The following is a 17,322-nucleotide window of genomic DNA, read 5'->3' as shown; positions in this document are numbered from 1 at the left end:
GTGTGTGTGTGTGTACACACACACACACACACACACATACATATATATATAGGGGGTTATGTACTGACATCTTTGTATTTAATTCCTTTTGCTCTCTTCCCTCATCACCTATGTCCTTTCTTGGTGTCATCAATGACTGCATAATTACCAGTGTTTTCTTCTCAGTACCCATCCAATTTGATCTATCTGTGACATGAAATTATATATATTCTAGAAATTCTGTCCTCTTTTTGCTTTACAACACTAGTCTTCCTGGCTCTTGTCCTATAACAAGCCTACAGTAAGCTCTTTAGTCTACTTAACTGATATCTTCATCTTCTAATCCTTAAATCTAGGTCCCTCATATGTCTGCCCTTTGCTCTGTTCTTATACCTCATCAGTGATTCTAAAACATTAGTAAGTATAAGAATCATTCAAGATTCTTAATTACAATGTAGATTTCTAGATCTTGCCCCCAGAGATTGTGATTAAGTAGGTCTGGAATGAAGCCCAGGAATCTGCATTTTCAACAAGCTCTCATAAAAGTGATACAGGGCCACACTTGGAAAAAATAATTGTCTACAGTCTTGTCTACTTCAGTGACTTCAGCCATCATTTCCATGCTGATTACTCTCAAATATTTTAACATCCTACTTATGAACTTCTCCTTTTTACCTGGACTATACTTTGAGAATCTCAGGACCGTGAGCAGGGCTGATAATCAATTAGCATGTACTTTCTTCTGGTTATTAAAATAAGAAAATACTTTCAAAAACATTGTTAAATAGCTGCTGCCTTAAGCCCCCGAGTGTCCTTCACCACCACTCACAATCCAGCTACAATGAGTTTCTCCAAGATCCTAACTGGTTGAATTGTACTGTTGAAATCTTACCCTTGTTAAAGATTATGATGCTAACCATATGGGAACATGGTATACCTTTGTATGTTTTTTAAGTTTTAAGAGAAATACATAATTTTAGCTTATGATTCAAGTATAAGTTAAATTAGTATTTGAATCAAAATATATAATTATGTTTTAATCAGCTATTACTCTTCTCTGAATATGTACAGGTTATTGAAACAAAGGAGGAATAGCAATTCTATAAAATGTTGTGTCACAGATTTAATCCTGAGTCATTTATTACACGTATGATTCCTGAGTCACTAATTACTAAGGCTTTCCTATAAGGAAAAGATTACTAACAAAAGGCAGAGTGCGGGATTGTGAAACTTTTTGAATACCGATTATTATAGTTACAGAAAGATTTTTTAAAACCAATGGAAGAATTAAATTAGACTCTATTCAATTACATTTATTTCAAAAATAGAAATTAGTATCACTTTTCATTAAGAGAAATGCACTTTTTACCTGAGGAATGAAAATAAATTTAGAGGTTTTAGAAGCCTACAAACAAGTTTGTAAAGGAATAAATGCTTAAAACTGACAGCACTATCATAATTTTTATTATCTGGAGAGTAAGGAGGTTATAGGTTATATATCAGATACATTTTGAAAACAAGGCTTTTGGCCCTTAATTTTTTTTTATATAACATTAAAACCTAATGTATGTAACTGCTGTCATGGAAAAATTGAACTACAATAATTAAGACTGGCTGCTATTATGAGATATTATTTGTGCAATTAAAATTAGATTTGGTTAAGCTTTAAACAGCTCATTCTAGACTGAAGCTAATTATAATTTGTAAATGCTCTTAGTCTTTCCTTGCCACCCTTTCCCTCAACTCCACCCCACACGCACATATGTGGACTATTCTGCACTTTGAAACACAAAGCAACTTGTCAGTTCAGTTTATTCAGTTAGGGTCAGTTCCGTGAAAACAAAGTCAAGGCAATTGTTTGATTTAATTGACTAGAGAAACTGGTTATACAGGTTAGTAGAATTTAGTTTTATTTCTGTCCAGCTGCACTTTTGAATGTTGGTAAAGTAACTTAGTAAAATAATAAGATTCCAGTGACATTGCAATACATTTTAAGGAATGATTACCAAAGCAAAGAAAAAGCACACTAAAACCCAAACTGTAGAAAATATTCATGGTATTTTTTTCTTTATGGCCCTGCTTTCACTGTTATGAATTGTGTCCAAAAAAAAAGAAGTCTTCTTTCACTATTTCTTTTTCTTTAGGGAATTTTTTCTGGGACTATAGTTAATATAACCATAAGAAAAAATTTTAATATGATTTAGATGAATAATTTCGATCCTTTTACAAAATAGTCCTAACATTCTCTAACAGTTGTTCAGCCCCCTTTTGGCTTTGCTCTCCTCCTTACCTACCCAGATCTTATGACTGAGCATTTTCAAAAAGTTCTCACTACTGCCCTTGATTCTCTCCACCTCCCACTGTACCTCCCACTATATTCATCCCGCTGTTCTTTGCTCCTTCAGCTCTTGGGCTGGTAATCACTCATTGTTTTATTAAAATGAGTGGGAAACCAAAAATTGAAAGGCTAAAATAAATTGTTTAAGGCTTAATTTTCAAAAAATATATAGATCTCATAAATGTAATTCATTTAAAAAAACACAAAACATTTATTGTCCCTGAAAAACAGCAGATCTTTAGCCTCAATTGAACTTGTTAGCAATTGTGAAGGAAAGAGGGGGAAAATTTTTAAACGTATATAAAAGGCTAAAAATTTGTCAGATAGCATCTAAAAGTCATAGAGTAGTTAGGAATTTTATATAATTTTATATAATCTTATATAAAATATATAATTTTATATAAAATATATAATTTTATATAAAATATATAATTTTTATAAAGTTTATATAATTTTTATAAAGTTTATATAATTTTATATAATGCCCTGATATAATGCCCTCCTCCTCACCCCCTTACCCTTAAATAGATGTCTACCAGTTTTGTTGTGATTATTCAGTTTTACATGTTCAACTTTGGAATACCTTTTTCAAAATCTCATTATGCGCCAAAGTATGGACCTGCTGACACTGACAATGCTGCATGTTGTCCTATAGTGACATACATTTTAATTTTACATTTTCTTAGGGACAAAAAGCAAAACAAATAAAACCCTAAGATTGAGTGGTTATATAAAGTTGATAAAATCCTTTAGGAAACAACTTTGGTCTTATATTTCAAGAACATTAAATAGTCATAACCCTTAACCTAATGTATCTTCTATTCTGAAAAATTTTAACAAAGGAAATATTAACTTAAAAAAAATACAGAAAAGTTTTGTTATAGCATTATTTATAATAGTCAGAAATTGATAACATCCAAAATGTCTATTACTATAAGCTATGTAATTAAATTATGATAAGGTGGCTTGCTAGACAGTTTTTTGACCACTAATAATATAAATTCAAGTACTCTAACAATCTGGAAAAATGATTCAGATATAAGTTTATGAGAAAAAGAATAATGTAAAATTGCACATAGTACACTAGCAATGAACAGTCTGAAAAGGAAATTAAGAAAACAGTTTCATTTACAATAGCATCAAAAAGAGTAAAATACTTAGGAATAACTTTAGCCAAACAGGCAAAAAGACATTCTGTGTTCATGGACTAGAAGACTTAATATTGTTAAGATGGCAATACTACCCAAAACAATCTACATATTAAGTGTAACCCCTATCAAAATCCCAGTGGCGTTTTTTACAGAAACAGAAAAACCCATCTGAAAATTCATATGGAATTTCAAGAGACTCTCAATGGCCAAAACAATCTTCAAAAGGAAAAACAAAATTGGAGAACTCATACTTCCAGATTTTTAAAACTTACTACAAAGCTACAGTCATCAAAACAGTGTGCTACTGGCACAAGGATAGACATATAGAACAATAAAATACAGTAGAGAGCCCAGAAATAAACACTCATATATGTGGTAAATGGTTTTCCATGGGCACCAAGACCATTCAGTGGGGAAACAACAATATTTTCCACAAATGGGGTTGGTAAAACTGGATATCTGTATGCAAAAGAATGAAGTTAGACCTTGATCTTACACCATATACAAAAACTAACTCAGAATAGATCAAAGACATAAATTTAAGAGCTTAAAGGTATAAAACTCATAGGACAAAACAGAAAATTTTCATGACCTAGGACTTGGCAATGGTTTCTTCAAAATGCCTGGCACCCCAAAAAATAAATAAATATAAAAATTTGTGCATCAAAGGACATTATCAAGAAAATGAAGATACAGCCTACAAAATGGAAGAAAATACTTGCAAATTATATATCTAAGAAGGGTTTATTATGCAGAATATATAAAGAACATCTACAACTCAACAACAACAAAAAACAAAATGTGAGCAAAAGACTTGAGTAGATATTTCTCCAAAGAAGATATACAAACTGCCAATATGCACATGAAATAAGTCTTGGCCAGGATGTGGAAAAATTGGAACCAAGTGCATTGCTGATAGGAATGTAAAATAATGTAGCTGCTGGAGAAAACAGTTGGCAGTTCCTCAAAAAGTTAAATGTGGAATTACCATATGACCCAGCGGTTCTACTCCACTCCTAGGTAGATAACCAGAAGAATTGAAAACAGGGACTCAAACAGATATCTGTGCACCAATGTTCATTGCAGCATTTATTCACAATAGCCAAAAAGTTGAAACAGCCCAAGTGTCCATCAGAAGATGAATGGATAAACAAAATGTGCTATAAACATGCAATGGAATATCATTTAGCCATAAAAAAAGAAAGAAGTTTTGATGCATGATACAACACGGATGATGAGCCTTAAAAATATTATGCTAAGTGAAATAAATGACACAAAAGGACAACTATTGTATGAGTCCACTTATATGTGGTACCTAGAATTGGCCATTTGTAGATACGGAAAGTAGGCTAGAGGTTTCCAGAGCCTGCAGGGAGGAGGAAATAGGAAGTTATTGCTTAATAGGTACAGAGTTTCTGTTTGGGCTGATGAAAGTATTCTGGAAATAGGTAGTAGCAATGGTTACACAACATTGTGGATGCCACTGAATCGTACACTTTTAAATGGTTAAAATGGTAAATTTTATTTATATTTCAACCACAATTTTCAAAAATTTTAATTATACTTAGTGATTCAGATACACAAATTATTTTAAAAACAAAGAAGGAAAATAAAGAAATGAAAACATTAATTATGGTGTGATTTTTTTGAGTAGAAATTAAGCTCAAAAGATTTTAAATTTTAGCTTATGGGTTTTCATTAAAAGAAGATATATTTTGTGTCACATAGCTTTTCAAACAAATAATAAGAAAATTTGGGTGACTCATTTTCAAATTTTTAATGTTTTGTTTAGATTTGGGGGGGTGGGGCAAGGCTGGCCAGTTAGCCCAGTTGGTTACAGTGCGATCCTGGTAACACTGAGGTCAGTAGTTTGGATCTCCATACTGGCCAGCTGCCAAAAAAAATTAAATTAAAATTTTTAATATATTTTCTGTTTATAATTATTATTAAGACTCACTATTGATTAATCATTTTTAAAACCTGCAAATTCAGACAGGAAAAGATTTCAGAATAATTCATGTTAAAGGGATTGATGTACTATATTTTTGCTAATGATTTTAATTTGTTGTCCAATTTTTTTGACTTTAATGAAACCTGTTTTTTTAGCTTGACAGGGCCAATTCTCTATTAAACCAGACTCAACAACCTTACCGATATCTCATTGAATCGGTGCGTCAGAGAGATTCAAAGATTGATTCACTGACAGGATGTATTGCACAACTTGAGAAAGATGTCAGGTAAACCATCTACCAATCTTTTATTTGAATAATAAAGACATTGTAAGCATAATGCTGTCATACATGAATGTAGGTTGTAAATGTGGGTTGTGAATGTGGGTGAAGACAAATTTTAAATAAAGTGTACTAAGAATTAAGGTAGCTGAATATGTTTAATATAGAGAAAAATAATAGCTAGCTGTAGGAGAAAGTTATACAGATGACAAATTCAGCCCTAGAGTAATTAATCAGCTTGTCTTCTAAGAACATACAGCTTTGTGGTAGAGCCAAACTTTGAATTCATATCTGTCTGCTTTCTAATTCTATACTCTTAACCATTATGTTATACTGCCTCCCTATGTTGTATTCTGAAGAAGGGGTGATTCTTCATTAAGTAATATAATTAAGAAAGAGAAACAAAAATAATAGTATATCATAGTAGTTAAAATAGGACTTTAATGAGTTGATAATTATTGAAGCTGGGTGACAGATAAATGGGGATTTCTTATATTTTCACTCTCTAGCGAAATTATTTATAACCAAGTTATCTGAAAAAAAAAGATTTGAAAAGGGAGTACAGGATCCATAGGTAGGTGGCATAGGTTCAAATGCAACCAAGTTATTTGAAAAAAAAAAAGATTTGAAAAGGGAGTACAGGATCCATAGGTAGGTGGCATAGGTTCAAATGCAACCAAGTTATTTGAAAAAGAAAAAGATTTGAAAAGGGGGTACAGGCGCCGTAGGTAGGTGGCATAGGTTCAAATGCAACTTAGTACTTAGTTTTGAATTGTGGCAAGTACCTTTAGGTTCTCTAAACCTCCATTGTCTGATAGAAATTTCTGTAATGATAAAAATATTCCATATCTGTACTGTCCAGCGTGGTAACCACTAGCCAGCTATCTGTAGTTGAGGAACATTTGAAATGTGGCTAGTGTTCCTGAGGAACTAAATTTTTTAATTTTATTTAAATTAAATTAATTTTGACTTTAGTTGCCACTGTGGCTAATGGCTAAGGTATTGGACAGCACAGCCAGTTTCCTCATATGTGAAATGCCAGTGGTACTAACAGCCTAACAGTACCCAATTGGTACGGTTGTTCTGAGGTTTAAATGATATAATCTTCTAATATACATAGCATAGTGCTTAAATATGATAAATGCTCAATGAATGTTTGCTAGTATTAGTATTTATTTGACATTTAACAGATTTTATATTGAAAATTATCTTTAAAATTAGCAATAACATTTTTCATAATATGTTGAATTTGGACAAAAAAAGTAAGACTCCCTTAATAATAGGAACAGTAATCATAAGAGCTAATCATAACAGTTATGGAATTAACTACCAAAAATATTTTATACTAAATATCTGAGTTATTTGTCACTGTCTTTGTTTAATAAATTTATTGTTTGGTAACTTTCTGAACTGATATTTCACAGTATTTGAAATCTTGCTCTTATTGAAGCAACTACCTTCTAATATGAAAAATTAAGGTGCTTTTAGTAATTTAATTATGGCATTTGAGATGCTGCCATTGGTGTTCCCTGGTTACGTGAATGAAATCATGTGTTGTGATGCCATAAAAAAGTCAGCTCAGCCAACAAGTCAGATATAGTGAGACAGATCACAGTTCTAACATCCACAGTTCTTCACTCTTACTCTTAGCCAATAGCGTTTCAAATCCTATAGTGGAATTATTCTGGGCTTTGAATACACATCAACCTGGCTTCTTTTCTCATGGTAAATGTTCTGTAAAATACAGATATTAATTTGAACCTCAAGGAATAGTTGTAAAAATTAAGTGAAGGAACACATATAAAGCTTCTGGCACATAGGAGAAACTCAGTAAGTGTTTCTTCCCCTCCCTTTATTAATATGAAATTTAAACACTAGATGGCCATCCAAAAAAGTTATTAAATTACTATCTTCTTGAAAATTCCTATTACCCTTTGGTGGGCGTTGATTTTAATTATAAAAATATGTACATCAATTGATTATTTAAAAAATGTTTTTCTAGCTTATACAATAAAATCTCTTTAAAGAACTGAATAATTTTATTATTGAATAAATAAACTGAATAAATTTATTGGAAAATTAAACAATACCATGATATCACCCTCACTCCTTGCAAATATAGCTATTTACAAAGGTATATTCAATTTCTAGAAAGATTCAAGTAAGCATGTACTAAAAGAAATCGTTATAAACATGTCAAAAGCTAACATTTGAGATGTCACTATTAACTGCTTTAAATTCCCCTATCGTTAAAATAAAAGTTCATTCTAAACAGCACTGTTAACTCTTCTCCACCAAGCCACTAAAGATAGTCTGGGTAATATAGTTTGATCTCTACTTCAGAACTGAAGGAAGCATGAAAAGAGAATGATTAGCATAAATTTTCCTTCCCTGTTGTCAGTTCTTGGTTTATTCTTAACTAGTAGTTAAAGAAGAAAAGACTACATTGTCAACTTCTCTTACAAGGCTAAGCCAGAGTATATTGATCCAGGAAGTTAAGAAACAATATATCAGGAATTTGTTTTCATATAGCCGGTGAAACAGAGCCATAAACATGAATTTCTAAGTAATAATTAACAGTGAATTGAACAATTATGGGTGTAATATACTATTCAAGATAGATATACTTACAAGGAGATTTGTTTCATAGTTGCTTTATGAGTCACTCATAGAAACTTTTTTAAAGGTAAATTTCCACAGTTATGAAATATGTCTTACAAAGACTAAACTTCTGTTGAGTAATTACATATGTACTAGAAGAACAGTGAATATAATCATCATCATCATATTCAGTTTTAGAGATCTGCATGTAGAAGGTGATCTCCCTTGTGGCTTGAGTAGATTATAAAGAAGATTAAGACTTTGAAAATATATACCCGGATATTCATTTGTTTCTTGTTTTTGTTTGTTTTTTGTTTTGTTTTGGGGTTTTTTTTTTAATACCCGGATATTCTAATGACTGAAATATTATCTATGGAGTCTGTTGTTTGTGATAAACTGACATCTTGTTGATACAGCAGAGTTGCTCTATAAACCAGTTTATCCACTTACCTTTGGTTCTATGTTATATGGTTGTTTTTGCTATTTAATTATAGAATATTTATTCTTGAAAAGTTAAACACTACATATAAAGCATTTTTAAAGAATTATTCAAATTCCTTTAATTACCTCAACATTCCATTCTCATTACACTACATTTTACTTAATGGGCTATTGATATTTGAGAGAGAGAGAGAGAGAGAGAATGCACTGAATGTGAATATATGTTTACATACTGTGTGTATATGTGTACATGTATATGAACATAAACATATGTATAAATTCTTAGTCCTATTTACTGGGTGTTTAATTTTGAAAACTATTTTATCTTCAAAGTGATTCCAGCTAAAGATAGATAAGAATAAGTTACAGAAACATCTGATTCTTTTCATGCTTTGGAGACTCTAGCAGAACATGGCACTCTGTTTCCTTTATACCATTTTGTTCTTTTCAACTCCTCTGTGTGATAGAATCTCTGGCGCCTAACTCCAAAAGTCAGTTTGTTTTTCTGCTGAGCTGCTTACCTTTATTGGCATTTAATTACTGTTTTCCTCTGATGCCTGTTTTTCATCTAAATTAGTAATACCAAATAGCATTTATATAGAGTTTTATGTGTTCAACGCTTTATATAATCATTCATTAGATAATTTACATACCCTTTTGACATACATGAGTATTTTCCACTTTTACAGATGTGAAAACTGAGGTCCAGTCTGGTTATGTGTTTCGTGCTTCATACCACACAGTTGAGTCAGTGGCACACTTGGAAGTCAGAATTGCATCTAGTCTTTCTTCTCAGAGGACGAACTGTGATGTTTCCTGGGGAAGTTCTCAATTACTAGGAAGGAGGAAAATGTGGGCTTTTGCTCTTAAATCCTTGGCATTACCAGTTTTTCCAGAATGCCTACTACTGTTTGTTCCCTGAATTAAAAAAACTTCTGCCTAATTTTTTAAAAATTGGTGGCTTTTCACTTTCTTAAAGTATAACTTAAAGATGTCTTACCTGTTCAGCAAAACAATTCTTATTAATTTTACCCTCACCAATTTTGTCTTGGCAATTGAGGTATTATGTTACTTCAATTTATTATTGCTTTTCTTAATTCTTGTTGTATTGCTCGTTGAGTAGATTCATTCCAGTGGTATTAGAAGAATATTTCATTTAATTGTTCTAATGAATTTCTATATGCTAAATAATAAAACTACCCCAGTATTTCTCTTTTAAAATATTAATGTCTTTACAATTAGGCTTATAAGATAGCTTCTTGCCCTCTCCTATCAGAAAATAAGTCATATATAAGGGAGATTCACAATGCACACTAAGAAATTTAAGATTGAACTGAGATTTTGAAGACAGAAATTCTTTTCTCAGATTTACCACAGACTAAAAATCTGATTCATTTACCTAACTCAATTATATACCTGGTAATTTAGTGTGTGGTAAATAATAAAATACCACTTTTGTTTTCCATTCCTCTGGGTATATTCCCAGCAGTGGGATAGCTGGGTCATGTGGTAGATTGATCTGCAATTGTTTGAGGAACCTCCATACCATTTTCCATAGAGGCTGCACCATTTTGCAGTCCCACCAACAATGTATGAGAGTTCTTTTTCTCTGCAACGTTGCCAGCATTTCTCGTTCACAGTTTTTGGATATTAGCCATCCTAACTGGGGTGAGATGGTATCTCAGTGTGTTTTGCATTTTCCGAATGCTGAGTGATGTTGAGCATTTTTTCATGTGTCTGTTGGCCATTTGTATATCTTCCTTTGAGAAATGCCTATTTAGCTCTTTGGTCCATTTTTTAATTGAGTTACTTGTTTTTTTGTTGTAAAGTTGTTTCAGTTCCTTGTATATTCTGGATATTAATCCTTTGTCAGGTGTATATTTTGCAAATATTTTCTCCCACTCTGTTGGTGGTCTTTTAACTCTGTTAATTGTTTCTTTTGCTGTGCAGAATCTTTTTAGTTTGATATAATCACATTTGTTTATTTTTCCTTTGGTTGTGTGTGCTTTTGGGGTCGTATTCATGAAGTATGCGCCCAGTCCTACTTCCTGAAGTGTTTCTCCTATGTTTTCTTTAAGAAGTTTTATTATTTCAGGGTGTATATTTAATTCTTTAATCCATTTTGAGTTGATTTTGGTATATGGTGAGAGGTATGGGTCTAGTTTCATTTTCCTGCATATGGATATCTAGTTATCCCAGCACCATTTGCTGAAGAGGCAGTCTCTTCCCCAGTGTATAGGCTTGATGCCTTTGTCAAAGATCAGATGGCTGTAGGTGTGTGGGTTGATTTCTGGATTCTCTATTCTATTCCATTGATCAGTGTGTCTGTTTTTATGCCAGTACCATGCTGTTCTACCATGGAGAAAGGTATACCTGTTCTCCAATGTTCATTGCAGCACTCTTTACAATAGCTAAGAGTTGGAACCAGCCCAAATGTCCATCATCAGATGAGTGGATACAGAAAATGTGGTATATCTACACAATGGAATATTACTCTGCTATAAAAAAGAATGAAATACTGCCATTTGCAACAACATGGATGGACCTAGAGAGAATTATATTAAGTGAAACAGGTCAGGCACAGAAAGAGAAATATCACATGTTCTCACTTATTTGTAGGAGCTAAAAATAAATAAATAAATACACAAAATACACAAACAACCTGGGAGCGGGGAGGGAAGAAGACACAACAATTACAATTCCTTGAAGTTGATACAAGCGAACAGATGGGAGGTTGTTGGGAGGGAGGGGGGAGAGGGAAGAGGGAGGGAGGTTTCAGTAATGGGCCACAATAATCAACCACATTGTATATTGAAAAAATAAAATTAAATTTAAAAATAAATAAATAAATAAATAAAAATAAAATAAAATACCACTTTTAGTTTTAAGGATACATGTTTTAATTTGATTTTCAATATCTTGTGTTTTAGTATTTTGCCCATGTATACTTTCTTTTTGCCTTTTATATAAGTCCTGCTTCATCTTTTTACATTTCAGGAATAAGTATCTTTAAAACACTGATTTTATGCCCGTAATAGGTAGGAAAATATTCTCAGAAACATCTCAGTTGCATTGTCAAATGATTATTAAAAGAAAAAGAGGCTTCCGACAAAATAGCTAGGCCATTCATCAAGTCAAACATTACAGTGGCTGGTCTAGTATCTTTTTGGACTATAAATGTAATTTATCTTTAATCTAAACCATCAGATTTGTGTTTATTCTTTTGCTATTTACTATTTATTAACTAAATTTACAGTAACATGATGACTTTTTTAATCTTGGATATTTTGGGGGTTTTTTTTCAGCAATTTAAATAAAGAAAAGTCAGCCTTACTACAGATGAAGAATCAAATGGCATTAGATTTAGAACAACTTCTAAATCATCGTGAGGTACTTTTTCCATTTTATCATAATTTTTTACAGTTTTAGGATTTTTCAGAATCCATATTGGGTTAAGATTACTGGATTCCAGTTGTTTGTGTTCATTAATGACTTCTCACATTTTCATCTCACTGTGATCTGGCGTTTTTTATTACTCTTGTGATATACTTTATTCTTAGAGTTTATTCTTATTCCTGGAATGCCCCTTTCTTGTTGACCAATATTGCTTTGTTCATATCTCTGTCATTGAATTTCCACATTATTTAATAATTATCTGTTTCATCTCTACCAGTAGACAGTAAATTTCTTTACTGTACTGTGTCTTATTTATCATTGTATGCCCAATGCCTAGTATAAAATATTTGTATTGAGCTTTAAAGTTTATAAAGTTCTTTTATTTTTATCATTTGTTTCTCACCAGAAATCTTTTTGAGTAAATATAATCCCTATTTTATTGAAGGAGAAATGACTCTTAAGTGGCTTGCCCAAGAGGCCAATTAGTAACTAAGAGATAAGTTCAGTTTTGTTTTATTTTTTAAGTCAGTTTTATTGAGGCAAAATATACAAACAGTAAAATTCACCCTTTTTAGCATATATTTTTGTGATTTTGACAAATGCATAGTTATGTAACCACCACCACAATCAAATAGTTCAGCTACCCCCCAAAATTATTTTATTGCCCTTTAGAATTGACTCTTTTCTGCAACCCCCAGCCCTTACAACCACTAATCTATTTTCTATACCTACTTCTATTCTGTAGAATGTCATATAAATGAAATTATCAGTATGTAGCCATTTGAGTCTGGCTTTTTTTCACTTACGATAATGCATTTGAGATTGACCCACATTATTGCAAATGTTAGTCGTTTGTTCCTTTTTATTGATGAATAATTGTCCATTGTGTGGATGTATCACAGTTTGTTAATCCATTCACCAGTTGAGGGACATTTGAGTTGTTTGCGTTTTGAGACATCTAAAAATAAAACAGCTGTAAACAATTGTGTACAGGTTTTTGTGTAAATATGTTTCCATTTCTCTTGGGTCAATACCCAGGAGCGTGACTGCTGAGTTGTATGGTAAATGTATGTTTAGCTTTCTAAGAATCTTCTTTCTTAGAATCTGCAAGACTTTTCTAATGTGACTGTGACCGTACTTTTGCATTCCCAGCTGCAATGGGTGAGCGTTACAGCTGCTCTCCATCCTCATCAGCAATTGGTATTGTTAAACCTAGTTTTCTTATCCAAAGCATTTTTTCCACTGATCTATCACTGCCTCATCTTAGCCATCTTTTATGATTTTGTTATTCTAAAAGAGAAAGAACTGTTCAAAACAGATCATTGGTTTATGAGTATCCTGAAGACATTATTTCCTAGTTTGGGAAAGGTATACCAGATGCTTGGGAAGAAATTATTGGAGGGATATTATTGAGAGAAATGAACTGGGGACTATTACTGGAAACAGTTCAAAGCTACATATCCTAGAAACGGTATCAAGGAATTGGAGGATTGTCTCTATTCTAGAAATGAGTGGATTCTCTTAAAGGTGTCTTCTATGTGATGAGTGAAAGGGATAAGAAGGTGTCGTCCCTGGACTAGATTTTAGAGGTGACTTTTAGGTAGATAGATCAATTTAACAACAGGTTACAGAGTTAGGAAAGCTTCTCTGAAGATATTTACTCCCTTTTCTTATTTCCTACATTCCAGGCCTTACCCATCACTACTACTGTCACTTACATCTTAGGATTCTTCCTTCCAGTAGTTGTTTCTTCACTGTGGAAGCCTAATTCATTTACTGTGTGGAATTTTCACCAATGTTTTTGAAATTGAATATTTAAGAAATAGTAATTACAGATGACTATTCAGATGTATGAACTACTTTTTTTTTTTTTTTTTTTTTTTAAAGACCGGTAAGGGGATCTTAACCCTTGACTTAGTGTTGTCAGCACCACGCTCACCCAATGAGCTAACCAGCCATCCCTATATGGGATCCGAACCCATGGCCTTGGTGTTATCAGCACCACACTCTCCTGAGTGAGACACGGGCTGGCCCTGAACTACATTTTTTTAATAAAGCTGCGTAACAAGTATTTTTTTCAGAATGGCAATTCTCCTTTGATTTTAAATGATTATGCTAGACTCTGAAAAATATATGAGTAGTTTTGATTTTTATATTTTATATATCATACTTGGAATCACATTATTCACGAGTCCAATAAAAACTAAAATGGTTTACTTAGTGGGTTGAGAAGCAAATATGGGATTCTAGTTATGTATCAGTGTCTTTTTGAGTTGTTTTTGTTTATGCATGAAAATTAATACTAACGAGATTAAACTACTCATATGGATTGCCTACTACCACATGGCATCAGTGAAATTTGTATGGATAAATATTCAGTTAAATAATTGTCAATTAATTTTTACACATTTGACAGTACATCTTCACTTGGGCAATTATATATGTATATATTTTTGTTTGTTTGTTTTTTAAGACAAAATATATTTTTCCACAATCTCACACTCCACCCCCTGGGCTTCAAACACAGATCCCTTACATCAAAAGGAAATGCAGGCTGGCCAATTAGTTCAGTTAGTTAGAGCATGATCAAGGTTAAGGGTTCAGATCCCTGTACTAACCAGCCACCAGAAAACAAAACAAAACAATTCAAAAGACACTGGCACATTACTAGAAACCCATTCAGTCATTAATAATTAGTCCAGTCCATCATCATATGTCTCCCTCATTTTATAACCCACTTATTCATTTCTTTACCCTCAGCTACCATTTCTCCTTCTCTCCGTTAATATCCAAACTTTTCTACCTTTGGAAGGGACATTAGGATCAGCCACTGTGCTTGTCTAGAATTCCAGCAGCAATACTAGTGTAGCAAGTGCCTCCCCCTCTGTTCATTTCCATTCATATAAGGTAAGGTTACACAGCTGCAGAACTAGTTGGATATATTTACCACCAGGCAATATAGCTGCAATCACTGTTAATCCCAAATTTTTCCAGATGGGGTGAAGGCACAACCCACTCCTATCAGGCCCTTAGGAATTCTGACATAAGGTTTAAAAACATTGTTACAGTTTCTTGCTTAGAAATCATCCCTGCTTACAGCATTTGTCCTGTAGTTGCAAGACCTGGTCCTAGAACCACTGCATCAGGTAGGGGGAAAAAAAGATTGAGATGATATGGGGAAGAACGAAAATTATAGCCGTTATACCGGTGTACTCCTTCCTTGGTAAGATTGTATAGTCACACCAGCATCCTCCCCACTCCCTCTTTCCAAGATCTACTGGAAAACAGAGAAATAACTAGCAGTGACATTCCTTTAGTCCCACTCCTGGTGAGTGTGAACACACATTTGTGAAGGCATGTAAGCCAGCCCTTAATGCCTATGTCTCTCCCCATTTTAGACAACTAATGTTTTAATTGGGAATTATATTTTAATAATTAAACATTGTGGATTTTCATAATGCCAGACATCTAAAGAAAAGCAACTATTTTTCTTTTCAAAACAAAGTAAAAATTAAAGCTTAGTAAATCAAATCTGATACAAGTTTTTAATCTTTTTCTAAGAAACCAGTTAATAACAAATTACAGTATATGCAGATGCAAAGGCCTGTGCAAACTGTTTATATGAACAGAGAACAGCTGGTGATCCCTGGAAATGCTCAGCCATTCACTCAAACATTCACTAGAAGTCAAAGAAACAAAGAGTCTGCAGGATTGACTTATTTACTTCATGGCTTTGGTGACGATGTGCTCAGAATAGCCAATAGATCACAGTTGGATAAGAATAACTCTGATAAATATTTTTTGAAAGTGAAAATCAGAGCTAAGACTAGAGCAAGGCAAGCAAGGCACATAGGGCACAAAATGTAAGGAGGTGCCCACACTCGGCATACAGGGTTGACCATGAGAGCACTGCCTCCTTCCAGAGTGCACCTCCAGTTCTGCTGACTCACGTCACCCTAGTCAAGACCTGAGTAAATTATGTAATATGAGTGGTGGTTTTGATCAGCCAAATTTTGACAATTTAAATTAGTGATTTGAAAGAGAACAAATGAACCTTTTCAAGTTTCTCATTTTCTTTTTTGCATTGTACATGTGTGGCTCTGATTCTTAAAGCAGTGTTACTTAGTTCTGATAAGGCTGTATATATTCGTGTGATTTGAAATAAGATCAACAACTCATTTACCCTTTCTTAACAAAGTAGGTGTTAAATGAAAAAAGAAAACAAGTAGGACAATCCTAGGTTGACAATTCTGAAACATTTGCAGCGTGGCCACAGAGAGTTTTTATTTTCTACACTAGTGTTAGCTCAAAAATATTAGCTTAAAAGGATCTCCTCTCATCTTGGGGGTTCAGTTGTGGTTGAAGATTTCTGCAAATGTATATTGACCTCCTCTGCTATTGTAACATTTTAGTATTTATATATTTTAAAAAATTGTTGTGCGTATTTGGAATTATGAGTGATATATTAGGTGATTTATAGTCTCAATGCTTCTTTAGAGAAAAAATTAGTTTAGTAACTTTCAAATGTTATAAAAATGTGAAGAAAGGGTGAGTGTGGAGAAAAATAGCATATTCGAGGTTGCCTTTTCATACTACAGAGTTCAACTAGATTGGTAAATAAATTAGTTAAAGGTTATGCACAAAAAATGCTAACTAAAAACTAATCATAAATTGGATTGTGATATCGTTCCTGTCCACATCTCTCCATTCTAAATTCTCCAAGTTTTGTCCCAGTATTCAGTGAAAAAAAAGCAGAGTGAGGTGGAAAGGGCAAAATATCTCTCCTCTCAAAATTCCTTCCATGAAGGCAAATTTAATGTCATGTTCTGTGCCGTTGTAGAAGATCAAAACAAAGCCTGGTGTGATGTCTCTTTGTTATGTAAAACTATTTGAGGCAGTCTACTAAGTACTTCCAAATATATTACATAATTTAATCTTTATTACAGTTCATTGATAAATATCACTGTCAGCGGAGTTGAGACGGAAAAAAAAAAGATAAATATCATTGCCCACATTCTACAGATGAAACTGATGCTGATGAGTTAAGTAACTTGACCATGGTTACATACTGTCAAAACTAAAAGTAAACCTATTTTTTCCCTTAAAAAAAAAAAAAGAAGCTTATGTTCTTTCTCCTTAGTCACATTTAGACAAAAATCTCATGATGAATCATTGCTTACATTAG

General features: G+C 32.9%; 1 protein-coding gene across 7 annotated transcripts in view; it reads left to right on the top strand.

Annotated features, from left to right (window-relative positions):
• PIBF1 (progesterone immunomodulatory binding factor 1) overlaps positions 1–17,322 on the top strand; it is a 242,338-nt gene that overhangs the window by 200,422 nt on the left and 24,594 nt on the right. For 3 of the 7 annotated variants that reach the window (XM_063102846.1, XM_063102848.1, XM_063102847.1), the window contains exons 15-16: positions 5,575–5,705; positions 12,047–12,131. In XM_063102846.1, the coding sequence (XP_062958916.1) occupies positions 5,575–5,705; positions 12,047–12,131 (216 nt within the window). Of the gene's footprint in view, positions 1–5,574; positions 5,706–9,430; positions 9,496–12,046; positions 12,132–17,322 lie in introns of those variants that run through there. The other 4 variants (XM_063102849.1, XM_063102850.1, XM_063102852.1 and 1 more) reach the window with 4 other exon arrangements.

The sequence above is a fragment of the Cynocephalus volans genome, chromosome 7 (assembly GCF_027409185.1).
Source record: "Cynocephalus volans isolate mCynVol1 chromosome 7, mCynVol1.pri, whole genome shotgun sequence".
Lineage (NCBI taxonomy): Eukaryota > Metazoa > Chordata > Mammalia > Dermoptera > Cynocephalidae > Cynocephalus > Cynocephalus volans.
This window is presented reverse-complemented; position numbering and strand designations above follow the sequence as displayed.